A 27496-nucleotide genomic window follows, 5' to 3' on the forward strand; every position below is an offset into this window, starting at 1 on the left:
CAGATGGGTCTTCTTTTGTGGTAACTAAAAGCTGTCCTCCCCTCCACTCTGACAAGGGCCTCTACTCTACTTCCTTTTCTGCCCTCTTGGGCAGTACTCCTTAGTCCCGATTCCTCAGTGCCTAGGTCTCAGCCCCTTAAATCACAGGATGCATGCCTACAGCAGATAACTTTGCGTTTGTTTTGTTTTGTTTTAGGTCTGGCACTTTTTAATTATAGGGACCTGTTTCCTGTTGAAACTCTTAGTATATTTGGTATTAAGACTTTAACCTATTTTTTCTTTTTAATTTTTTTATTGTATAGTATAACACATATACAAAGCAAAGAAACAAAAAACCAATAGTTTTCAAAGCACGCTTCAACAAGTAGTTACAGGACAGATACCATAGTTTGTCATGGGCTACCATACGATCCCCTCAGATTTTTGCTTCTAGCTGCTTCAAAATATAGGAGGCTAGAAGGCTTAAATAATTTTTTTAATCATCACAATCGACCTTTTTTTCCTGCTTTTTTTTTTGTGAGAAATAACAAATATACAAAAAAAGCTATAAATTTCAAAGCACAGCACCAATTAGTTGTAGAACATATTAGTTGTAGAACATATTTCAGACTTTGACATGGGTTACAATTCCACAATTTCAGTCTTTTACTTCTAGCTGCTCTAAAATACTGGAGACTAAAAGAGATATCAATTTAATGATTCAGCATTCATATTCATTTGTTAAATCCTATCTTCTCTGTATAACTTTATCATCACCTTTGATCTTTCCATTCCTCTCTTTAGGAAGGAGTATACTTGCTAACATACAGTTTTGCTTATCTGGTTAATTGTTTGTCTCCTCAACCTAGAATGTAAAGTCCATGAGGGCAGAGATTTTCTTGTCTGTTTTATTCGTTGCAGTGTCCTCTACCCTTAGAACAGTAACTGGTACATATGGATGGATGAATGACTACTGTGATACCACACCAAAAGTCAGTCTGTGCTAAAGGCATAGAATCCTTTTACCCAAAGCAAAGGCAGCAACCATACTAACCTGCCATATTCCTTATGCAGAGCGACCAGAAAAGCACACAGCTCGCTAGCACGACAGCCTGGGAGGCCCGTTATGATGCTGACAATTACCTATACGTGCCAGGCACTGTTTGAGCTATGGCCATTCTAAATTTTTCATATCAGAAGGGTCCAAACAGATACCTTTTTAATGTAAGTTCAGTCCTGTAGTATCTTTTTTTTTTTTTTGTTAGATGGTTTTTATACCTGTTATTTCACACCACACCTGATTTACATCCACCTTGTACATACTGGGATACTGACGTCAAAGTAGCCTAGGAAATAGCACCTTTTAAATAAAATATAATAAGTTGATATTTTTAGGACTCTTAAAGACTCTTACCCACAGGAAAAATGATGCTTCCAATTGCTTAGTGTTTCCGCTGTCTTTTGCAGTTCAGTGTCATAGATTTGCACAGAAACAAGCACCCTCTTTGAGTATATTACAACATATGGTTTCAAAGAAATGGTGGGAAGGGGCCAAGAGGAGGGAAGTTTTAGGCGGGAACAGATTAAAATCCATTCTTGGGAAGAGAATGCTTGTAAGGTATCACCTTACTCTGGCAGTGCCAACAAGGGCTGTATAACAGTGACCCCCTCCCCTTCTCCTTATTAAGCACAATGTGTTGACCACTGCCAGGTAAGTCCCTGAAACAACCAGAAAGAGCTGACAGCATGAGAACGCTAAGCAAGAATTTAAAAGACTTGGAGAAGCAGGGGAGGGCACAGCAAGATGTCAGGGCTGATATTGTTGTCATGGGGCTCAGCCAGGGTTAATGCAGATGCCTGCACAGTCATTGTCAGAACGGGTTTCATGTGTAGCATTACATCAGTATCCAAGAAGGTGGAGAGTCTTATAAAAGGGAATTCCACCTAAGCTCCTTTTGTTAATGGACAAAAAAGATCAAAGGCAGGATATCAGGATTTTCTTTCCAGCATATTTGGTGAGCTCTTGTACCTTGTCATTTTCCACTCTGTGAGTAGGGCTGATTTCAGCTTGCTGCAGCAGGACAGGAAGATGGGTCCTCATCACCGGCTCTCGACTAACGCTGCAGATGGCGAAATGCTGGAGAAACCTGGATAAACAAAGAAAATGCTATTATGTTACTATCATCAGCCTAGCCTGAATGTGCCCATTCACATGAGAAACTTCTTTCTTAATTGCTGAAAAATAAACCTTAGAGAGATTATTTCTGGAGAATAAAATTGCATATGGTGAGTCACTACTACCTTTCACAATGATCCCTAAGAAACTATAAAGAAAGAGGAGCTTAGAAAAGACCAACATTGAGGATTCTGACATTTCAAAAGTCCATTAAACATCTAAAAGCAGAAAACCAGAGCTCACCAGTCCAGCTCTGGGAGTTTGGCTGAGAGTAGCTTTAGAGGACTCCATTTCTCCCCAGCAGGATGGCTCAGGGCACTGAAGAGCTTCTGTGCACTGGAGTGTCTGGAATATCAAAGGCTCACAGATTAGAACCCCATCTCTTTAGGGCGCAACTCTTCCAAAACAAGCATCTTACTGACTTAACGAAATGCAGTGTATTAGTGCAGTACAAATAGCGGCTATTTATCTCCAGAATATATATTATTTCCTCTGCCCCTCTCATGGCAAGTGGCCATGGATGAGGCCCAACACAGTATCAGCTAAAATGCTGTGCCCACACAGGAAAGTTAGCATACTGTAGCAACTCTATGGATTTCTGATTCTTGGTTGATCTCATCTCTCTTGCCTTCTATATCCCCCAAGGGCACTGGCTACCTGCAAGGTGACAGCTCTGAAATGACTGTTTTGGCCCTTTCAGATGCCAAGGCCCTTGTGTTACAAAATGCAAGTCATTCTACAGAGAGAGCACACACAAAGCTTGGGAAAGCAAGTTTAAACACTGAAGGCAGCCACTTACAATCTCTTTTGTTCCACAGATAATTCATCTTCCTGGATCACTTTTAAAGAGAGCCCTGAGTTAGCCTGCTGTTGCCAGGGGGAGAAGACCTAAACAAAACAGAATTTGAGCAAAGAACACTTTAAACCCAACAACAGGATATGGAACCCACCTGGGGATTTGATGGCTGTTGAAAATCTAGACTGTCAGTGCAGAGAGAAACCACTGTAACAAACAAGTTTGCTTCCAAATAGGGGCCAGAAGCAATTCTGTTCTGTATTTTTCAAAACCAGAATTTATTTCCGGATTCCTGCCCTCAGGGATTCATTCCACTCCTTCCGAGGTCAGGAAGCACAGAGGAAGGTATTGGGTGACACTGTTCTGGCAGCAGGGATATTTTCTTCCCTAGTGAAAGGGTCAGACAAGAGTGGTTCAAGTAACACATGCTAGAGGCAGAGGGATGGCTGAAGAAAATCTAAGGGGTTGCTCTCTAGGTTCCTAACTGAAAGGATAACCATGGGGAGGTAAAATGAACCGGTAGACACTAAAGAAAGAAGATACGGACTGGACTGAGAAACTCCTCTTTAGCCAAGACTGGCTCTGGTCTCTTCCATATGCCATGAATCTGTCCTGAGGGAGAGACACTGTCCCCTTAGTGTTTTCCAAGCATTTCCACCAGTTATGATGCTAGTTACCTGTCTGACTTTGGCTACTTTTAGGTCTCTAAGTGGGTTGTACGATTCTTGGATAGTTTCCTCACTCATGCAGAATTCTGTGCTGAATGTTTATAATGTGAAGCCTGCAAGGTAGGACCATCTGCAAGGTCAGGGGCTGGGCCCAACAATTCAACAGCAGCTAAAAGGGAAAATGGTCTAATCGGGATTTAAAGGGGGGACAAAGAAGAGTTTTCTTAGAAGCTAAAGAATATTTGTGTTAAATTTCTTTAGACTCTTGCCCTGGTAAGATCACTATTCTAGGACCAGCAGGGATTAGAAGCATCTATCCCTTACTGTTAATCCTGGGATGCTGCCTCCCCATCTAAACTGCGAAGAAAAAAAATGTAATTTTGCTGAATAATGATTAATGTTACCTCTGAGTAAAACCCTCGGTATATCTTTGATTTGGGAAAAAGAACAATCATCAGGAAATTGCTTGATCCATGGAAATGAACTGGGAGATGAGGCAGCAATGAGCTTCTGAAATCGATCAGAAGGGCAGCAACAACACTGGTGGAATCCTAGAGAAAAAGGGAGTATCAGCAAGAAAAGCCAGGTGCATGATTCCAGTCCTCACAACTACCGTCAGGACACATACGATGAATTTCAGTGCAATTATTTTCACGTTATTGTTTCATGGAATTCAATAATCGAGCGTTCTAATGCCCAGTTTTAGGAGACATAGGAAGTAAAAGGGTCTTTTTCCCTAAAACGAAAATGTCTTTTGAAAATGTTTCCTCAAGATTCTTTCTAGAGGACTGACATTCAATTTACGTTCCGATTCAGTCAACAACGTTCAGGATACTTTCTGGCATTCCAGGTAATTCATTCACTTAACCACTGCTTCTTGAGTTCCTATGCTATGACGGGTGCTGTGCTGGAGATGGAATAGTAATTGCAGTCACATGTAGTAACTAATGTGTTCAGTAACAACTGCAGGTTACAAGTTTCTTTTATTCACTTGATCATTCATTCATTCAAAATACTTAAGAGCGCCTCCTAGCCAACCACTGTTTTAGAAGCTCAGGATTCCGCAGTGACCAAAACAGATAAAGATCCCTGTCATTTGAGGGTGGTGGTAGTAGATGTAGAAAAACAAAGACAAAAATCAATAAGCCTAATAAATAATTGAATTATATGGAATGTTAGAAGACAATAAGTGCTATGGAAAAAAGGAAAAAGTAGATTGTTATAAGGTGAATTGAAAGTACAGGGGAGCAGGCAGCTTAAAGTAGGAAATAGGTGGTCTCACTGAAAAAGTAAAAATTGAGCAAAGGCTTGAATTCATGGTAGCCAAGTCATGGGTAAGAAGAGGTCTTTGGTTTTTGATGGGTTAACCACTAACTGGCTTTGAGTAAAAGAGGGCATTTAGAACTCCACTTCCACCTTCAACTCCTGATTCAGAATAAAGTCAAAAAAAAAGAAAAAAAGAAAGTAAGAGAAAGAATGTGTGCTTGTATGTACTCTTGGGCAGGCATATATGAATGTAGTGGAAGAGAAGAAACTACCTCAGAGCTCATCTAACATGATGGCTTGAAGTTGTCCAGCTCTGGGTTTTCTAACACAAGCCACAGGAAGGCTCTGGCTCTCAGGGTACTGGACCCCTTCTGGAGCAGGAAAATAGGCCCGATCTGTTGCTTTTCTCTTCCTGGCTGAAATTCTGGGAGGTCCTTTAACTAGTTTTCCACTTTTCTTGCAGTGTCATATATTTCAGTGACTTGAGGAAAATCAGCCGCCAGTGAAATGAGAAAAGTTTACCCTTTTGATTGCAGAATGTGATGAGTTCCAGTAAATCCTTTTACCTAAATCCTAGGTGTACCTGGCTCCCAGTTCAGTGGCAAGAGATGTCAGCACCCCTAGGGATGAAGACACTATTATCCTTCACCTGACACAGTCTGCACCCCTTGAATCTCACCCATTCAATCACTGTACTCGCAGCTTTCTAGGAGGTTGATAAAGAGGATGGAGCAGCAGAGAAGAGTTGGCACTCCCAGCACCTGCCTGGAGCTATTCTCAAGGTCGGTTTTCCTCTAATGCTCAACTGAGGGAAAAAAACACTTAGGGAGAATTGCCTGACACTAGCACTGTCCAACAACTATTCTAGATGTTACAAAAGCTAACCCTCAATATTAAGCCAGGTCAGCAAGGAGCCAAGTGGCCGGCTCACAACATACAAAGATGCCCTGAAGAACTGTTTACTAAATTGTGCTTTGATTTGATGCCAGGCTACAATGAAGATTAAAATAAAGAGAATCCCATGACCTCCATCAGTCTCCTGGAGTGTTAAACATGACTCTGGAACGGATCTAATAATGGAGGTGAAAATGCACAAAGGCCATTGTTGGGACAGTTGAAAAAACTGGAATATGGACTTTAAGCTTTATATCAATGCTAAATTTCATGAACTTGATAGCTGTACTTAAGGAAGTTCTGTAATTGAGTGTCTCTTGTGAAATGTACACGGAAGCGTTATGTGTTAGAGAAGCAAGATATATAAAATCTACTCTCAAGTTTTAAGAAAACAAATAAATAGAGTGATACAACAAATGTGTTGAAATGCTAATATTTGGTAAATCTGGATATGTAGGCTAGGAGTACATTGGAGTTCTATGTATTGTTACAGTATTATTTTTGTAACTTTTCGGTAAATTTGAAATTATTTCAAAGTAAAATGTTTAAAAAGTATTATGTTCATTGAATAAAAATTTGAAAAAACAAAAAAGAACAGTGAAGATAGGTTAAAAAAATCAAATTTAAAGTCCTGTCACCTAAACCCTGTTGCAGCTAACATTTTAATACTTTCCCTTCTAGTAAGTTTTCCTATGTATTTATTCATTGATTTGCCTATTTTATGTAGTACAAAATCATATTTATTTTTACATTTCCATATCCTTTTTAAACTTAATTTACCATTAGCATCTTCCATGTTGTTACATACTATTTAAACACATTTCCAATGACTGCATCTAACTCCCTTCTTAGGCAACCCCTGTGGGTGGACAGTCACATTATTGATTCCATTTCTCCTCTACCAACAGTCTCTTTTATTTACCCTTTGCTTATTTACTGTTACAGATGGAAGAATGAGGCTATTGCTGATGTGTTTCTATGTCAACAGATAGAGAACTCTTTATATTATAGTTAAGAATTACTCACTTGCTTGTTTTAATCACCAAAAAATACTTTTCTGTTTGTTTTGTTGCCTTTTAATTATTTTTTTAAATACTTCTTATGTTTAAATGATTAAGTAGTCTGATAAATTTTATGGTGTAACTATACAATGGAGTACTACTCAGTAATAAAACAAAACAAACTTTTGAAAAACACAACCACACGGATAATCTAAAAATCATTTTGCTGAGTGGAAAACGTACAGCAAAAGGGTACATAAAGTATAACTTTCATTTATACAACAACTTAACAAACCAATCTACAGTGACAGAAAGCTAATTAGTGTTTGCCTAACGCCAGTGTAATAGGGAAAAAAGACTGCAAAAAGATATGAGGAAACTTCTTGGGATAATGAAAATTCTGTATCTTATAGATTGTGATGGTAGTTTCATGAGTATATACATCTGTGAAAAATTTTAAATGGATGCAGTTAATTGTATTTAAATTATACTTCAATAAAGTAAATAAGCAGCAAAAAATAAATAAAAAAATCACTAAATGGTCAAATTTGGCAAACATTTCCTTTCGAATCTCCTGTATTGTTTTTAAGGTTAGAAAGTCTTCCAGCCCCTAAAGATTTTTTAATAGTGATTCATTTTTATATTCTTCTCCTTTCTACAGCATAAAATTTAAAAATATTTAATTTTAATCTATTAGAAGTTTAGAGGCTATGTGATACATAGTAGGTACTTAAAAAAAGTTTATAGTGATTTCTGATATGAGCTAAGAATCTATTTTTCCCCCCAAATTAACAAACCTACTGTTACAGAATTTGATTCTTGAACGTTCTGTCCCTTCTTCCCTGATATTAAAGGACTATTTGGCCTAAAATTAAAGGTAATTTAGGTAAAAAAAAAGTTTAGGTAAATTTAGGTAAAAAAATAACCTAAAAGGCCCACCCAATCCATCATGTTGGTCTGCCTGCTTTCTGAATTGTTTTTAGGGCAGTAAGGTGGTGATGGAAGACTTGCACACAGAATTCATTTTCTGACCTGTGATCCTACTACCTCATGTAGTCTTTGTCCTGATTCCCAAACAGGCTAGTTTGGAGACTGAGACCAGGCAGAGCAGAGAGTCTGTCATCTGCTATTGTGGCCTACCAAGAGATAAGCTGCACCCTGGCCAGGGAGTGTAGGCTAAGGGAAACATAGCCACTCCTTTACTCCTCAGGAGAAGTGCTGAGCAGACTGGTTAAGTGAAAGGATGGTTCTTGGAGAATCATCTGGGTGGAGTTTCATGGAGCTGGTGGTTAAGGTCAAGTGCATGGGTGCATGGGTGGGGGTAGGGTACATGGGAGGGAGTAGGGTACACGGGTGGGGGTAGGCTGCATGGGTGAGGGTAGTGTGAGATTAAGCCTTCATGGGGAAACTTAATCATTCCTCTCCTTCTTTGGTTCATTTTTAATTGTTTCCCATACTGTTTGTTGAGTGGTGCCCCACCAATGCCACAGAAAGCAGCTTCTTTCCAGTTCTTAAGAGGGTGAGCCTTTGCATCCTTGGGTTGGAGACTATTAGTGAGGTATCAGAAGTTATCTTCAGCCTACTTTCCAGTACCCCTTGAGATGAGCAAATTGGACATGGGTAGTTGATGACCCTCCTGACCCAGAAACCCCTTGTAGCCAAGTCCTTTGCAACATAAAGAGGCTCACAAGGCTCACAAGAGGCTTACAGATGCCTAGGCCCCTCCATGCCCTCTCTGCCTGCCTCAAGGGCAGTGCTGCTTCCTAGCATTCTACCCCATGATGGTGGTGAGAAGGGAGTTATTTAGCTTTCCCCTCAGAAGTATGAGTATCTGTCTGAACACTAAATCCATGGATTGGTAAAACACCTACCCCATCATAGAACGAAATGGAATTCATGTGATTCTTGGAAATGATGATACTTCCATGGCGACGATGGGAAAACAGAAGGCCTCTAGAGAAGAAATGTACTTTCCCTGGAAGGAAAAGATAGCTGGTCAGAGCTGGCGGATTGGATCCTGCGGTCCAGACTCCAATGTCCTTCTCAAAGGTAGCAGGGTACACCAGAGGGGAACTAAGAGGCCAGCATTGGTAGTACCTAAGTTACATGATTGTCTGTGCTGGGCTCTGGGCACTGAAGAAGCCAATGCACCCTCTGAGAGTCTCAGAGAAATAAGGCATCAGAAATAGTCTTCACAAAGGAATTAGAAAAGGCAACAAATAAATAATCAGCTGATGGGGAAAGGTAAAATTCATACTCCCTTATGAGTGTCTACCAAGAAAACACAATAAAAAAGATTTTGGGCACATCTGCTCTATTAATGAGTTTCTCCTGCTTTGGCAGAAGCCTGGTTAAGCCTTAAAGAGATCACATCTCTCACTTATGGCCCAAGAAATAACACTAGTGTCTCAGCTGAAGGGCTGCAAAAGGGAGCGTAAAGTTCCCTGTAGATGACAGACCAGCAAAGGAACATTTAAGTTAAGCAATAAGAGGGTTTTACAGATAGTAAAGGCCTGCTGCTCTGTAGTTCACATAAGCAAGGTAAGCGGGAGGTAGATGAGGGCTCAGGTCCAATGAGAGCTGCTGTTTCCTGAATGGTGAGGTCAGGTCAGTATAGGCCCTAGGGAATGGACCACAGAAAAGATGGACAACTAAGGTAGTGAGGATTAAGGCAGTGCTTTGGAGACTGAAATGAAGCATCCAGAGCCATAAGATCCTTGGGTCAAATTATTTTCCAAATGTTGTCCAAGATGGATCTTTTCTCTCTATATATAACAACTTCTTTCTTTCCATGTATTCACATATAGAAAAGAGATAAAGTGATTCTAGGAACTCAAGGCACGGGATTGAGAATGTTGTCATTAACACCTTTCTATTAAGGGGACAGACAGGAGACTGAAGGATTGTTTCCTCAAGTGGTAAGCTCTAGGAGGATAGCCCCAAAGTACTGGAGGTTGTAGGGACAAGAAGAGCAAAGGCAAGGAGTCTGAGGGCTGCCTTTTCAGCATGGGTGAGGCATTCCAGAGAGGAAGCTTTGAAGGTTTCCTGATGAGGTGGGGTTTCAGAAGGGAGTGGACTGGTGAATCTGTGTGCTTATGTGTGTAAGTTAGGGGACATGGAGAGAACTGGGAAGCTGGAGGCAGTTTCCAGGCACAAGAGGAAGGTTTAGAGTCTGAATGTAGATAGGAGAAGTAGATACCTACTCAGAGGCAATGAACACCAATGTCACCGTCTGGGGCAGCAGCAGCCCAACTCAAGGCATGCAGGTTGAAACCCTGTAAGCTGACCACATCCCAACAAGGAAAGCCTGGATACCTTGCAGACAGCCTTGCTTTGTGGTACTCCTGAGAAGAAGCTACTCATGCCTCATGCTCATTATTTATCAACCCCAGGTTTCTTACCTCTGTCTCAAACCATTTCCCTCCATCCAGTGGACCTGGTCCTCTGATGTCACTGAGTGTTTGAAGACTTTCGTCTTCCCATTTCCAACCTACTAATCAGGAATTTCTGATGTCTACCATCTAGTGCAGATCCCCTAGGACTTACCTTTAATCTGTTTTGTTGAGAAAAAGGGATGGGAACAGATTTTACTAAGTATTTATTAAACATGTCACATACATTACAGCTTTTCACCCTCACAGTTGTAAGGAGTGGTATTCTTATACCACTGATGAGAAAACTCAAGCTTAGAGAAGTTCCTCCAAAGTCACACAGCTACTTTGTGGAGGAACTGAGTGCAGAATACGGGTTTGTCTGATGCCAAAGGCGCTGTACCATGCTGGGTCTACTCAGTTTTCTCATCCCCTTTTCCTTCATTTTACCCACTTTCCATGCCCATCTGTCAGTAATCTGAAGATGTGCTTTCTCGGTTCTTCGATCACAACAGGCTCACAGTGCTGCCCAGAAATCCTTCCAATGCTACTTCCCAATTCCTTCAACCAACTTCCTCAGAGCTCATCCAAAACCTTTAGCACCTTCCTAAAACCACCACCTCATCAATTCCTGCCACAACATGATCTTATCTACTGTTTTCACAGAAATGACTCTACCTACTGTCATTAAGTGTCATGATGTAGGAACTACTCCCCAACACTGCTTAATATTTGTACCTTCCACGTCCTGGGCTCACCCCTCCACCTGCGTAAATCTTAAGTGAAGCTTCTTGGAAACAAGTTCAGTACTACTCAAGGGACTCCTCGATAAACCTCAAAATCCTTCTAAAACTTCCAGAAAAGAGCACAGATCCAAGCATTGTGTATTCCAACTATTCAGTGGGAAGATGGGGAAGGTGGATCAGGGAGGTTAACTCCAGCACTTCCTCTGTTTCCAGACTCTGAAGTCTCAAAACAAAATGGAAAAAGAAAGAGGGACGTTCACAAGGCAGTGCTGGAAAAGCAGTTATGGGACCTGGTCCAGGGCAGAGACTCAGCAAATGAGAGCTGATTTAAACAATGGTGCAGAAAACTGTCTTGTGATGCTAGTCACCCTGTAGTCTGGCTCTGCAAGGCTAATGCTGTCATTATTCTCAGAGCACAAAACATGGATGAATGGCTCACTGGATGCCCCACGGCCAGCACTCTGGGCTTAGACCCTGAACCACTTGAAGGGGTAACACTCTGGTTTCTGCTCTGGATTCAAGATTATGAGAATGTGGTTTGAAGGGTAAAGGCTTTCAGGGGCTTCTCAGTTACTGGAGCAGTAACTCCTGACGAGATCTCTCTGCCTCCTTGTCTCATCCCTGGGTCCCTTATAGGATATGTTGTCTTACCTTCTCCATTCCGTGAGTATGAAAACCGAGGGTAGGAAAGAGTGCCTTATCACTGATCAAGAAATAGCAGGGAATTATAGCATGGCTCTGTTTTTGACTGACCTCTCATTCCAGGCAGTCCAACTGGAGGGGGACAAGCCCTCAGGGCAAAACAAGATGTCAAGTGTCAGTGAAGAATTTGACTTCAGACAACTGGTTACACAAATACAAATCCTCCAGCAACACACAACACAGCTTGTATAAAGAGGGAGTGTTTATCACTGCCAAGGAAATGTTTTGATGCAAATCTGCATAACTTTTACTGTGTGTGTAAGAGTGCATGAACTATACACTTAAGATTTAAAGAAAAACAAAACAACAATAAAATTCAGACACTTGTGCAGTCACCACTAGCCTAAAAATATCAAGCATTACTAATACCCCACACCTAATGGATACCCATCCTCAATGGCAGCCCGTTTTCCTCTACCCAGAGGTAAACAACATTCTGAATTTTGTATAGTTTTACCATATTAGTATGCATCTATTAATTATATATTATTTAGTTCTGTGTGTTTTTATATAAATAGAATCCTAATACATGTATAATTCTTTGATGCACTGATTTCTTGCAACATTTTGTTCCTGAGAGACATCCATGTTTTAGGTAATATGCAGTTGTAAAATCCATTCATACACACCACTGTAGAAAACAATCTTTTTAAAAGTCTCCCTCAATAGCTTCATGTGGACACAAGGGAACACAGGAGAGGATGTAGAATGTAGGTAGCAGAGAGATGACCACTGCTTGGATTTTCCCTTCACTGGAAGGTGAAAGTCAGGACTCTTGGTCACCAGAGTTCTTCTCAGGACATGTCCACTAAATAGGGAAAGGAACGGTCTCTTCAACAAATGGTCCTGGGAAAACTGGATATCCTTATCAAAAGAATGAAGGCCTATTTCTTCCTCATACCATAAATAAAAACGAACTCAAAATGGATCAAAGACCTAAATATAAGAATCAAAATAAAACTCCTAGAAGAAAACAAAGGGAAGCATCTTCAGAACCCTGTATTAGACAATGGATTTTTAGATTTCTCACCCAAAGCATAAGCAACAAAAGAAAAAACAGATTAATGGGTCTTCATCAAAATTAAAAACTTTAGTGCATCAAAGGATCTAATCATGAAAGTAAAAAGACAATCTACAGAATGGGAGAAAATATTGGGAAACCATTACCTGATAAGGGTTTAATATCCAGAACATATAAAGCAATCCTACAACCCAATGACTGAAAGACAAATAAAAACTGGGCAAATGACTTGAACAGACACTTTTTCAAGGAAGGTATACAAATGGCCAATAAGCACATGAAAAGACACTCAGCATCACTGGGGAACTCAAAACCACATTGAGATACCATTTCATACCCAGTACAATGGTTATTATTAGAAAAAAATGGAAAATAACAAGTGCGGGAGAAGATATGGAGAAACAGGAACATTCATTCACTACTGGTGGGAATATAAAATGGTGCAGCCACTGTGGAACATATACTGTATAATTCAATTTATAAGGAACTGTATAAAATGCAAACTAATCTATAGTGAAAATAAGCAGAATAGCAGTTGCCTGGGCATGAGGGGTGAGGTAGAGACAGGTAGGAGGGAGGCATGAGAAAACTTTTGAGGATGATGGATTTTTTCATTATCTTGATTATTGTGTGATGCTTTTACATGTGCACACATTAAGTCCAAACTTGTCAATGATATACTTTATACTTGTACAATTTACTGGATGCCAATTTTACCTCAATAAAGCTGTTTTAAGATGCTCTAATGCGTCCAAAAGGGGCAAGGAAGTGTCAAGTACCCTCTTCTGATGAGATGCTATATTGAAAGTTGTGGGAAAATAAATGTCAAAGAATCTAGATTATTAAAATTAAAGATTTTAGCAAGAGTAAGGGATACAAAATCAAACATTGAAAAAAATTCAAAATATTGAATACCATTATCCTATAACTAGTAATTTTACTCCTACCTATTGTAATCCTAAATAAATCAGCAACAGAAAACATAATTGTAAAGGTTATGGTTCACAACAGGTATGATATAAAATAATAAAGAATAAATCTAATATGAATAAAATGATAAAATTTGTATTGAAAGACTTCAAAGATGATCTAATGGATATTATTTCCATGGACTGGAAAATTCAGTCCTACTCAATTGACATGGTAAAAATCACAATTCTCTCCAAGGCGATCTTTAAATTCAACACAATTTCAGTAAAAAAAAAAAAAATCCCTTCAGGTTTTATGATAATCTTGATAAGCTACTTTAAAATGTCAATGCATCTGAACAAAGGGCTAGGAATAGGTCAGAAACTCCTATAGAAGAAAAACAAGGTGGGGGAACTTGCCTTATTATATATAAATAAATTTCAAGTCTGTATTTACTAATATTTATTCAGGGATAAACTGACTAATGGAACAGAACAGAGAGCCTCATAATAATTATGCATACAAAGTGACACTTGATTTATAATAGAGTTGGCATTATATATCAGTGGGCAAAGAATTTTTTAATAACAATGGGACAAGTGGTTGCCTACATTTAAAAAATGAAACTGGACCCCTAATTTATACCACTTTCAAATATCAATCCAGGAAGATTGTGGAAAAATCTATAATATTTTCAGAAATTAAAGAGAGTAGCTTCAAGACTTCATGATGAAATATTTAAACAGGTCCAAAATACACTGACCACATAGGAAAAGATTATTTTGACTACATTAAAATTAAGAGCTTCAGCTCATTAAAAAACATCATAAATAAAATGAAAGACAAGCCACAATGTGGAAGAAAATGTTTTCAATGTACATAATAATCATAACAAAGGATTAGTTTCTGAATCTATAAAGAATTCTTACAAATAAATGAAAAGAAACATGAGCAAAAGACATGAACAGGCATTTCAGAGAAGAGAAAATGCAACAGACCAATAAATAAAAACATGGTCAACCTTCACAGAAATGAAAATCAAAATCCTACTAATACAGTAATACAGACTAGCAACACTGGTAGAAGAACAAGGGTTGGGCACAATGTGGAAAAACAGAAATACTTGTATGCTGCTGGTGGAAGTATAAGTTGCATACTAGAAAAAGAGTCTGGTCTTATGTATGAAAGTTGTGTATGGGCTTATTCTAAAACCCAACAATTCCACCCTATCCATTCCAATCCTAGCGAAACATTTGCTCACTTGTACACAAATGCTCATGACAGTACTGTATGCCATAGGAAAAATCTATAAGCAACCCACATGTCCAACAAAAATCAGAAGGATAAATATCACATTTTCATACAAAGGAATACTATCGAGTCATGAAAGCGAATGAATTGTACGGTGCACACAACCATCTGGATGATTCTTAGGAACATTATGTTGAGTAAGAAAAGCAAGTCCCACCGAAAAAAAGGAGCAAATTGTTGGGTACGTGCTATAACATGGATGAACCTTGAAGACATCGTCTTGAGTAAAATACTCCAGACAGAAAAGGACACATATTTTATGATTTATCTTCTATGAAATACTTAGAATGAGTAAATTCGCAGAGACAGAAATCAGAATAGTGGTTACCAGTGGTAAGGGAAAGGAGAATAGGGTGCTATGGCTGAATGAGCTTTGGTTTTGGATGATGAAAATCTGGAAAAAGATAGTGGTAAAAGTTATGCAGCATTTTCAATGTACTTAACATCAAAGAATTATCCAGTTTGAAATAGTTAAAATGCTTGTATATTACCACAACTAAAAATAAATAAATTATATACATAATTTATATAATTGGGGGATGGGGTGGGGGAGGAAGCAAGTCCCAAAAGAACATACACAATATGACTCTATTTGTATTAATTAAGTTCAAAACAAGACATTGTTTAGGGATATAGTCTAACACGGGTTGAGAATCAGGTTCTGGACAGCCTGCCTGGCCAAAGCCAGCAGAATTGGGCAGAGAAGGACAAATGAAGGACATGGATGAGTGGGAAGCTGCATAATAAGAAGTCTTGTGATAGGAGAAACCACTAAACGGGGAAGGAAAGATTCCAGAGTTGCCATTTCTTTCAAGGTAAAGGAAGTACTGTTCTGTTTATAAGTGGTTCAGTGGGACCTTCCCTTGACTGAATATCTGAAAACCTGGACTCCTTTCCAGACGCTACTATTAACTTGCACTATAATCTCAGGCAAGTTTTCAACTTCTCTGGGGCTCAGGGAATGAAGACCAATTGAAATAATGCATGCTGAGCTTTCAAGATTGATGCCTTACTGGGATGGGAACAGATAAATTTCATCATCACAATATAAACTAAAAGCAGATTAACCAATATACTAATGATACTTAGACTTCAGGACCTTTCACTTGCCTAGACTTCCTTCCAAAGCCCTGAAAAGAGTCACATGAATTTTGTATTTTTTTTTAAGAGCATCCCCAAATTGTATAAACTTCAAGCCCCACAAAACCCAGATCAGCTCCTGACTGAACCTCAAAGTGTGAAACACTTAACACGAGGTCAAGGGAGACTTCTGTTTATATTCTCTGCTTCTACTTAATTTTCCTGCCTCAGAAAACCATTTCCCAAATCAAACCAGATTTCCCTCAGGAACTAAGAAATTTGAAATCTAAGCTCTCAAAAGAGTGTGACCTACAGGACTCCAGAAGTCCCTAGCTGTGCAGAGACCTTTATTCTTGTGAAAAGACCTTGTGACACACTGAATCTTCTGTATAACAAGGCCCTTTGCTAGGAAGGTGCACACTAATTTTGGCAAGTACCCTTGCTAAATATTATAATTGGCTCAGCTCTGCCAAAACACAACCAACCTCTGTGTTGTATCTACAACCTGTTTTTTCTTTTTTAATATCAATGATAAAACACGATTTATTGAACATTTCCCTACAATCATAAATACCCACTATAACCAAAAATCACCCTTTTTCACTATATGTATAATCTGTTTTTAAAACACTACGCAATCTTACCCCAAGGCTGTAAGCACTGTTACAATCCCCTACTTTCAGCAAATGATCCTAATTCCTGGTCTTCTACACCAGGATCTGGAGAAGAAGAAAAGCAAGAGCCATACCCCAGGTATGATGATGACTTCTATTATCACCCCAGCCTTTTGTGGACTGAAAATCAGAACTTGTGCTTTGTCTTCTATGTGAATGGAAGAGCAGAAGATAAATCAGTGATCTGAGAACCAGGAGAGGAATTTGCTACTGGATAATACTTTCAACAAGAAAAACAGATTTTGCAGAAAGGGGATTTCCTTAGTAGAGGGTGAGGAATTTGCAGAGTAAGTCAGAATTCTTCCTCCTCAAGGTGTCTATACCCAACCAGGAAAGAACAGTGTTCCTGAGAAAATGCTATTTTGAAGGGACAAAAAGGAGCACGAAGTAAATCCCTGTGAAATCCACGCAAGACCCAGAAGGTTCCTGAGAATTTTATAAAAGCAGAAACACGGCTAGCATGGACTGAAAGAGAAAGAGAGAGGACAAAATGAAAGGAGACTGTCAGACCCCTATGTCCTGGAAGGAAGCAGCTGATACAGCTACTCAGCAGCAAATACTTGTTACCCATCATGAAAAAGGAAAGATGACTCAGAGGGCTGAATTAAGACCAAGAAGGCAATCTAAGAACTCAGAGTGTAGAACAAAGAACCACAGGGCAGAGCTGAGAGCCAGTGATGATTATTTCCAGGCCTTGAAACCTAATCAAGGAACTCTGGCTGGAGTTTGCCTAATGGATTTCAAAAGCTGAGTGACCTTTCTTTTCCCTCCTTTTTGAACCTAAATGTTCATAACTATTTTCCTATGCCTATCTCACCATTGTATTTTGGGATGTTTGGGGGGCACATAATTTATCTCTTTTGTTTCTACAGGTTTACAGGCAGAGCGGAAATGTGATCAGGATTGTACTTAATGGATTATACTCTTCTCATTCACATTCGATTTAGATGGTGAGATTCCGGATTGTGAGCTGATGAGATTTAGGACTCTGAACTGAAGCTATAATGGGAGAAAACTCTTGGGATATGGGTGATCATATTATGTATGCAGGAGGGACAAGAAACATGAGGATCAGAGAGCAGAATGTGGTAAGCTGACCCCCATAAGCTTCATCCCATGGTGTTACTCTTGTGATCATATTACATTATATGGCAAAAGGCAGCTATCCAGGTGGGGCTACTCTATCACATGAGCTCTTCATAAGCAGTTTTCTCTGATCAGCAGCAGGAGAGGAGTTCTGGGAGATTTGAAGCATGAGAGGGATTTGACACAAGGAACATTCTTGGTTGCTAAAATGGAGGAAGCCACAGAGCAAGGACTTCTGGGAGGAGGAGGAGCTGAGAGTGGTCCTTTGTCCAGTAGCCAGCAAGAAAACAGGGACCTCAATCCTACCACCTCAAGGAACTGGATTCTACCAACAACCTGGATGAGCTTGGAAGCAAACTCTTTCTCCAGAGCCTCCACGTAAGAGCCTTGCCTGACTGACACCCTGACTTCTACATTGTGAGACCCTCAGCAGAGAATCCTGTCAAGTCCACTGGATTTCTGACTCAAAGAATTGTGAGATAATAAATAGGAGTTGTTTTAAGTTGCTACATTTGTGATAATTTGTTACACAGCAACAGAAAATGAATCCAAAGTTTATTTGGGTCCACAAATTCTATTTCTGGACATTTTGCTGCTCTAGTTCATTCTGAGAGCAATGCTCAGGCAGCAATATGAGAACCAGATGCTGTCCAGGGGCCAGTCCTTCCTAGTACAAGACTCAGGGCTCAGTTGATAAATCAAAGGAGAAAAGCTCTAAGAGAACACCTCTACTGTGTTTTTAAAATATTATGTATAATATTAAATACCCATGCTGAAACCTACAAAAAGAGGGACCCAGATACAGTCAATAGAAAAATCATTGCTACTCACCTTCCTCAGGCCAGGCCTGTGAATTGATAGAATAAAGGTATGCTCCTTCTCCTTCTGTTAGAAAAGTGCCCAGGAAACACTCATCCTCCTTTAAAAAAACAACATGCAAAAAGAGCAGGTGATATAGCATAAGTACTCATTTAATCAAAATTCTTGCCCAATTTTGTCTGTCTACAACAGTTGCTTTGTCAGACTCCAATATACCCTACTTTTTCTATGGCCTTTTGTGTTGCCTGGATCTTTGGTATGTTACTGGAACCTGTGAATTGTGCTGAGAAGGGGAATGCTGAGGTTTTCTTTTGCTCATTTCCAATGGCTTTCTTCCAGATATTGACCAGAAGAGCGCCTTTACTCCCTGGGTGATCTCATTTCACGCTTTTCCAAAATTAGTGCCTTCTTTGGAGGATGACTAGATGATAAAAGGGGATGTAGCCATATTGGTAAAAGCACTGGGAGAAAAGGGGTAAAGCCATATGATGACTTTCCCAACCCATAATCACCCTTACTTTCTTCACAATTTTCATCTTCATTCACTTTAGAATGGGTTTTCCAAATACTTAGGTTGGGTCCCCAAAAAATGCTTCACAGGTAAATGAAGTGGTGAAAGGAGATACATAGAATGGGACCACACAGCATAATGTTCTCAGGATAAGGCCTTTGTAACCCTTTCCCAGGCAGCTACTCAGACTGGACTAGTCCTCCTCTCTGCTGTTCCACCGTGCATGCCCTTTATCTTACTATCCTGTAACTGTCTAGTGGATTGCCTACCTCCACCCACCCTGGAGTTCCTGGTGAGTAGGGACTGTATTCATCCTCTGTGTATCCCAGTGCCCAACGCCTGACACATGGGGACACTCAAGGTGCACTTGATGAATCTTTTGAGTGGCCTACCAGAATTTCTGAAGGTACATAGTTCCATTCACTTGGGCTGGGGTTATGACTAGGAAGCTGGTGGCCCCAAATCCCTGTGGCCTGCACCTGAACCCTCTTACAGAGTTCTGCTTTTAGACTTTTCACTTCATAGTGGATGAGGCACACGAATAGACCATCACCTGCTCTGCTCACACTACCCTCTCTGAACCCAGGCACTGAAGCCTGTAATGCCTGTCCAGGTTCCAGTGGATTTTTATCTTCTGACTGTGAAGAACAGAGGCAGCTTCTCCTTGGTCTAAAGCTGTGACCTCTCAGCTCTACTCGTGTAGGTCAATCTGGGGTCTGCTTTTAATAGAATTGAGTAGTTTCTTAAAAAACAGCAAAAGGCCTAAATGGCAGACAGAATCCCTCTAACTGTATGTCCCATAAATAGTTATTTCTAGAGCTCTGCTAAAAGAAAGCATGCAAACAGGAAAATGAAAACAAAGAGGTTTAGGTCTTTTAGATCAGGAGTAAGATGCAGTATTTTGAATTATTTTTATAAATCACTTGAATTTTATTCTGATTCAGTGTTGACATTGAAAATGAGAAGGCTTCTTACCCTTACTGTTTGCTGTGTTTTCTCAGACAGTTTAACTTCATTATCTTCCACCTGTGTCCAAAAGGAGTGAAGATTTTCAATCTACTACTTCAAAGGCAAAACCTGTTGGGTCTCTCATCCCTGTGTTCAAATATTTCCAGGAGACTGACAGGGCAGCCCTCCACCAAGCCCAGCACTCTCAGGCCCTGGCAGCTGGCTGACCTGGCTGTTGGTCATTAGGGCTCAGGGTCAGAGGTCCTTGTGGGTTTTCTCACTGTGGCCTAAGGTTTTAGCTCAGGATCTGACACCGTACCAGGGAATGAATGAAGAGGCTCTTACTCAAATGTTCTCTCCGATTTCCCCACATTTATGCCCACTTTCACCGGATGAGGAATACTGACCAGCCAGGAGCAGAACCTGGGTATGGCAGCCGTGAGGACTATGGAGCTGGTTTCTGTGGTAACAGTGCCATCTGTAGGAAAACCACAGATATACCAGTTACTCTTCTACCTTGAAAGGCCCAGGATCTTCCACTTTTCAGGGGCGAGGGCTTCTCTTTTCATTAGTACAAGCGTATATTATTATATTAGTATTAGTGTATGTATTTATATTTTTTATATCACCCATTTTGTCATTGAGTAGCTAGTATTTTTCTTTAACTTGTAAAAGCTCTTCACAAATTAAAATATACTTTATTTATCAAAAGTGTTCCAATATTTTTACCAGTTTATTGCTGGTCTTTTGACTTAGTCTATGGTTTATTTTACACACACGCACACACACACAAATCGTTCACCCTTTCCAAAGACCACTTATACTTACCCTTTTCTTTAACCAAAATCTTAGATGTTAAAAATGATTCTGAGAAGACCACAGATCCTAAGCAGCCCCTTCCTCCTAGCAAGTCAGGAATGTCATACACAGTCATACAAGCCTGCATCAAATGAGAAACCAGAGTCAGACCAGCTGCGAGTCCTAAGCCTTCAGGGAGAGACCCCTAAGAAACAGACCATAAATAACTGCTTTAAGGCACATGGTGAAAGGATACTGTAGAGTTTCTAAGGAAAGTTAGAACTATCCGGAAATAATTCTGTTAGAATGACCTCAGGATCAAGGCTTCCCTGCAACTGCTTCTGTATCAGAAACCCACTCTTGGGCTAGAAGAAGGGCATTTTCATGTTTCTATAAATTCCCTTAAACTGCTTATCCTCCTTAAGAGGTTATAACAGCCTTCATTCTTAACTGTGACTGTTTCCAGCCTATGGGGGGACAGGGGTATGTGTTGTTTCCTCTAGGCTTCTGCACACTTCTACCTCCATTCTTCACATTCTGGCATTTCCACACTCTTACTAAATCCTTCTTCGGTTTGGGCTCAAGTTCTGAACAAGCCTGCAAAGGTGGACATTGGTTTGGTAGACACAATTTAGTGGACACTTCTGGGTACATGTCAACAACTGCAAATGTTCCTTTCAGTACTAAGAAAACTAAAAAAAAGCTATTCAAGCTTTTATGGCCAAGACAAATAAAACAAGCTTCAAATAGGGTAAAAAAAAAAAATTAAGCAACTCAGAAACAGTTCCTGAATAGTTAGGAATAAAGCACTAATGTATCAATTAAAAACAAGTGAAAAATGGAATAATTGTGGGGAGAATCCAGCAGAAGAAAGGCAGAAAAAATGGTATGAATCCGAGCCAGGCTCTGAGATGACCATCAATATGTTGAGGGACATAGGGTAAGAAGTCTGTTGAATTCTCTTGGAACCCCTCCCAGACTGGACATACAGAATGGCCAGTGCAGAGCTGCTGAAGCTAGTCTATTTTCAGACATAGCTGTCTTAGCCTGAGGCTCTATCCCACTCTCAAGACAGAGCCAAAAGGCCTGAGAAGGAATTGCCAAATTCTCATTAAAGACACACATACATACACAGAAGGCAGAGGGCTGAAAGGAAAGAAAAAAAAGTCCACAAAGTAGATTGATAACTGTAATGATAATAGAATGTACAAAAGTGACAGGTAGACTTTTATACTTTAAGTAATTTTCTGATTTGGCTTAACAACTGGAAGGTTTGTCTAAATCTGTTTCAAAGGATTTCAAACAACCTTCTGAAGACAAAGAACCCCAGGCCACCTGGTCTCTCTTAAGTGATAATGGGAACTCTCCATTTCTTTGACTCCCAGAACAATCAGAAAGACAAATAATGTAGTTTCCTAATCCTTCTCTTTCATATTTGGCCTATGGTTCGAGGAAGTGGATATATATCATTGAAAAGAATAAAAGTAGCACTTGTTGCACACTTGCTATGTACTTCCTACCATGTGCCATGGGGATAGAAAATGTAAAATATGGTCCCTTTTGTCTTCAGGAAACCTAAAATGTACAGAAGAGATAATAATGCTCTCACACACAAGTCATCATATGGTACACTAGTATAGAAACTATTTTATAATTTGTGTAGTATAAACTGCAAATACTATATTAATACAGTACTTGTAGAGGGGATCAATATGGAAGACTTCAAGGAGGAGGCAGAACTTCATCTCTGCCTGGATGGGAGAACAGGATTTGGACAGAAAGTATCAACTTACTACCTGTTCATTAGCTGTTGCTGAATGCATACCTTAACTTGATAGTGGATTCTACTGGGTTCCATTAACTACTTCCTAAGCATCCACTACTACTGTCTAGGGTTCCTTCTAAAGCACTGCTTGAGTCTAAGGAGAAGTCAGGGAATTTAAAATCTAGTGTGGAAGTACAGTATTATTACCTAAATTCCAGAGGTATTTCTCATCGTCTTGATGATGCCACAAAAAAAAGACTAAATTTGATTCTAGAGGAACATCAACAAAAAATGCCAACAGATTCAGGACGTGTATGAATAAAACACAGATTACTTACAATCTTTAGAAATTACCCTGTTGCACTATTTTCTGTGGATAAGATGACTCAACTGAGAGGAACTCTGAGTTGTTTATCCACTGGTGATGGTGGGGGGTATGCATCAGCACTGCCTCACCCTCACCTGCTCACTCAGTTTCCTATGACCGAAAGCTGGCTGGAATGAAGGCTGAGGCACTGGTCACAGAGACTCAAGGTATAATTTGTGCCTGTACATATTACAAGCAAAACCTTGGTTGGATAGCCACCATCCTCTCCCACAGTGGTTCCCAACCCTTGTTACATCAGGATGCACTGGGGGTAAATAGAGGACTTGGCTTGTGGCTGGGGGCAACTGGCGGAAACTCTGGCTCCCATAGGCCATGTTAGCCCACCCTTGGGGCAGAGAGGACCCACATCTCAGTGCGCCTCTAAACCATTTTCCTGGGCCATCAGGGTGCCCCAACACATGGTTGGAAAACTCTGCTCTGGCTTCCCCACTAATTAAAGACCCAGGTTTGTCAAGGACATCAACAGAGCCCTTGACCACAGAGAAGCCAACGAAAAGTGATCTGTGTTGAGGCAGGCCTCATTTCCACATGAGGTCAGAGGAATCCCCAACACTTGGAGGCAGCTCTTAAAACCTCAGAAAGAGCTCTTATAACCTCAGAGTCTTACCCCTCAGTTAAGACTCTGTGCCTGAGGCAGCCTAGGCATGGGAGTATGGATGTGGCTGGGTCTAGAATAGCTGCCTGGGCACCTGCAGAAAGGCTCATCACTGTAGAGGCTGGGAGAGTCCTGAGAACAATTTTCTTTAGGTAAGTGGTAGACTGCCCAAGGACAACCCGTGCCCCCCCTCCCCGAATTCCTTTAAGATGCCCTACAACAGGTCATTTCCAGCCAGCTGACTTGTAAAAGTTCTGCTTACGGTCTTCACAAAGTATAAGCTATCTTCACTATCCAGAGGCACAATTCTAGAAGAAAAAAGACAGATATTAGACATATATTAAGGAGTTCTTTACAAGCTAGACACAAAAGGACAAATATTGTGTGATCTCACAGATATGAAATAATTAGAATATGCAAATTCAGAGTTATGTATTAGAATACAAGTTACACCAGGGGCTGGATGCATTGGGGAATAGGGTATTAATGCTTAATTGGTATACAGTTTCTGTATGAGTTGATGGAAAATTTTGGTGCTGGATGGTGGTGATTGTAGCACAACATTGTGAATGCAATTAACACCACCAAATTGGATACTTGAAAGTGGTTAAAATGGGAAATTTTATGTTGTATATATTTACCACAATAAAAATAATAGTAAAAGAAAACCCACAGAACTATATAACAAGAGTGAACCCTAACGTAGACTATGGTCTTTAGTTATTAAAACTATAATAATGATTCCCCATTGTAATGAATGCACCACACTAATGGCAAAATGTCAAAAACAGGGAAAACTGCCTGTGTGTGTGTGTGTCGCGGGGTGGGGGGTGGGGGGAGTATATGGAAACTGTATTTTCTGCACGATTTTTCTGTAAACTCACAGCCTCTCTAAAAAATACAGATTCTTGTCTTTGTTTAATTTATTACTAAAAGAAAAGAAAACATTGAAGCTTTGAGGAAAAAAAAGAGGGTTATTTACAATGTTCTTTTTCAACCTGGCAAGATAATCCACAGACGCTGATTTATCTCAAGGACTTTGAAAACACTGGGTTGTATAAAATGCAAGACTAAAATGTAGCCCATTTGGAGTGAATTACGTCCAACATCCCACCCCTAAGCTTCTTAGTAGAAAGCGCTCAGGTTAGAGGGTCTCAGCTGAGCACAGTTAGTCCTGAGCCCAAGCCTGGAGTGAGGCCATTGCCAGGTATGGAACTGCTGAGAAGAACATCCATGTCAGCAATTACAAGGTAAATTCTCCTTTCTTTTTGCTCCTTCAACTTGCCCCAAATGAGGATGCTCCATAGTCATATTCTTACCTTCCTTGATTATTCACAGCATGTATATGAAAAGCCATCTTGGAGCTGCAGATCAAAAATAAAACAAAAACAGTCAGTCTGCTCTGGCTGGCTCCTGGGTTGGCAGGCTCCCAAGCCACTTCTCTTTTTTTTTTCATACCCCCACCGATCATACTCCCCTTCACCAATCACCAGCATTTCACTCTAAATTTATTTTAACATTTGTTCCCCCAATTATTCATCTTTATTCCATATGTTTTACTTGTCTGCTGATAAGGTAGATAAAAGGAGCACAGACACAAGGTTCTCCCAACCACATAGTCACACTATGAAAGCTGTATCATTATACAATCTTCTTCAAGAAACATGGCTACTGGAACACAGCTCCACATTTTCAGGTAGTTCCTTCCAGCCTTTCCACTACATCTTAACTAACAAGGTGATACCTATTTAATGCATCAGGATAACCTCTCGACTCTGTTTGGAATCTCTCAGCCATTGACACTTTATTTTGTCTCATTTCACTCTTCCCCCATTTGGTCGAGGTTTTCTCAATCCCATGATGCTGAGTCTTAGCTCATTCTAGGGTTTTTCTCAATCCCTTGATGCTGAGTCCCAGCTCATTCCAGGATTTCTGTCCCACGTTGCCAGGAAGGTCCACACCCCTGGGAGTCATGTCCCACGTAGACAGGGGAGGGTGGTGAGTTTGCTTGTTGTGTTGGCTGGAGAGAGAGGCCACATCTGAGCAACAAAAGAGGTTCTCTTGGGGGGTGACTCTTAGGCCTAATTTAAGTAGGCTTGGCCTATCCTTTGTCCCAAGCCACTTCTACAGTATACCTGCTTAGGACCCTCATGGTCTCCCATTGAGGGAAGTGCCATCCTTGCCATATTCAGATCTACCCTAGATACATTAGGCACCTTGCCTGGCAACCAAGCCACCAGCAGGTGTGGGGCCAGTGTCTGCCTTGAGGTATGTATCTGCCTCTGTGCAGATTCTCAGGGCTGTCTTGAGAACTGTGACAGGACTGCTACTTACTGCAGATTGGAAGTAATCTCCTCCAGGCTTGGGCCTCTTGTCCCACAGCCTCTACATACTGCTCTGATCTTCATTCTCCACCATCTTCGGGCTAAGCTGCCACCCTGCCCTGAGCCCAAGGAGAAATCAGGTGTCTACCACCTATGTCAAGTGCTGTGATGTGATAGGCACAGTTAGGCCTTCAGAGACTGACCATAAAACCCTCTTGTAAGGAAGGATTTTAAATTGTGTATGTTTAATTTCTTGCCTTAGTAAATACTGGTCAGTCACTTACTACCTTCCTGTATAAATTCACTGCTACTTCCTCCTTGCCCACTTGGGAGGAAATCTGCTAATCCAATGCAGTTCGTGGGTACTCAGTGAAGTAACCTGTGGAATGGAGGGAAGGGGCTCTACACAGAGATATGGCTTGGGGGACTGTCTTCCCAGTGTCTGGTATTTTCTCTTTGCCCCTTTCTCCAAGTGGGGTTGTACATCCAGGGCTGGGAGGTCTTGATGTGCATTTCCCTGGGAAGATTAAGTGGGCCAAGGAAAGGAGGAATGGAATGACCATGTTGGCCATGTTGATGGTAACAGACAGAACTTGCCCTGCAACAGTAGATAACACTGCATGTCATGTGCTAAGCTCCTCATTCTACAAGGTGAGCACAACCCCTTTTTCCAGATGAGGAAATGGATGCACAGAGAACTCTCTGACCCAAGGTCATACAGCTGGACAGCAAAAGTCCTTTAGGAAACAAGCTTCCTCTCATTCTCTCTCCTCTCATGGACAGAGAAACAAGATCCAGAAGACCCAGATGAAAAGAGATATGAAGCAAGCCCTCCAACAAAGAGGTCTTTAAAGGTTCTCCTGGGTAGGAAACCAGTGGGACTCAAAGATAATACTGCAACTGGTAGAGGGCAGGGGACACTTCCTGGAATTATAGCAATAGAAGTCTCCTATTCAGAACAACTGACTGACCTATTTTTCTAAATGTTCTTCTTACTTCCCAGGGCTGTTGTTATAAAAAAACATGGCACTTGGAGCTGATCACTGTGGTGACTTCAAATAAGTGCCATATTTGGAGCACATCCCAAAAGTGATCTTAAAGAAATTGGTATTTTATCTCCCTTGCATAAAAGTGCATAAAGTGTCCTAATGTGGGACAAGATTAAGTGGACTGGGTTCATGAAGCTTTAGCTATAGTCAGAGACTATACAGAAATTCACTGTGACATACTGGGAGACATGTGATGAGAGGATGGCCAGGAAGCCAGATTTCCCAGTCCATCTAGATCCTGAGACACCACCAAGCGCAATATTTCTACAATCTAGGGCAAGACTCTTCTAAGTGGGAACTGTGTTTACATGCCCATGGCCCCTGTCCCTAATGAATCTCTCCACTCATGTCCTTGACTTCATCTAACCTCTGAAATACAGGCCTGTCAGGTCTCCGATGGTTCTGTATTAATCTGCTTCACATTCCAGCCACAGGACATGTGGGAGACTCTTACACACTTCTGTCTTTGGCTCTTTGGCTTCTCTAATATAGCCCTAATCATGAGTGATCCTCTTTCAGATAGCCCATACTGGAATATTTATCAAAGAAAGCGTAACTGAACTAAAAACTCCAGGGAGAAAAGGGATGTTTAAGAAAAAAAACATCAAAAAAATGCTAT

At 40.5% G+C, this 27496-nt stretch overlaps 1 protein-coding gene across 1 annotated transcript in view; it reads right to left on the reverse strand.

The window, feature by feature from the left end:
• The window catches only part of DNAAF9 (dynein axonemal assembly factor 9), a 189849-nt gene that overhangs the window by 45368 nt on the left and 116985 nt on the right, over positions 1-27496 (reverse strand). Inside the window, exons 15-28 of the mRNA XM_077156837.1 lie at positions 25920-25947; positions 25249-25373; positions 24824-24868; positions 23767-23812; positions 20787-20898; positions 20366-20436; positions 19986-20036; positions 18512-18599; positions 8652-8755; positions 4024-4170; positions 2955-3043; positions 2399-2500; positions 2009-2126; positions 1034-1122 (exon numbers count right to left, since the gene is read on the reverse strand). Of these exons, the coding sequence (XP_077012952.1) occupies positions 1034-1122; positions 2009-2126; positions 2399-2500; positions 2955-3043; positions 4024-4170; positions 8652-8755; positions 18512-18599; positions 19986-20036; positions 20366-20436; positions 20787-20898; positions 23767-23812; positions 24824-24868; positions 25249-25373; positions 25920-25947 (1215 nt within the window). The remainder of the gene's footprint in view (positions 1-1033; positions 1123-2008; positions 2127-2398; positions 2501-2954; positions 3044-4023; positions 4171-8651; positions 8756-18511; positions 18600-19985; positions 20037-20365; positions 20437-20786; positions 20899-23766; positions 23813-24823; positions 24869-25248; positions 25374-25919; positions 25948-27496) is intronic.

The sequence above is a fragment of the Tamandua tetradactyla genome, chromosome 1 (genome assembly GCF_023851605.1).
Source record: "Tamandua tetradactyla isolate mTamTet1 chromosome 1, mTamTet1.pri, whole genome shotgun sequence".
Taxonomy (NCBI): domain Eukaryota; kingdom Metazoa; phylum Chordata; class Mammalia; order Pilosa; family Myrmecophagidae; genus Tamandua; species Tamandua tetradactyla.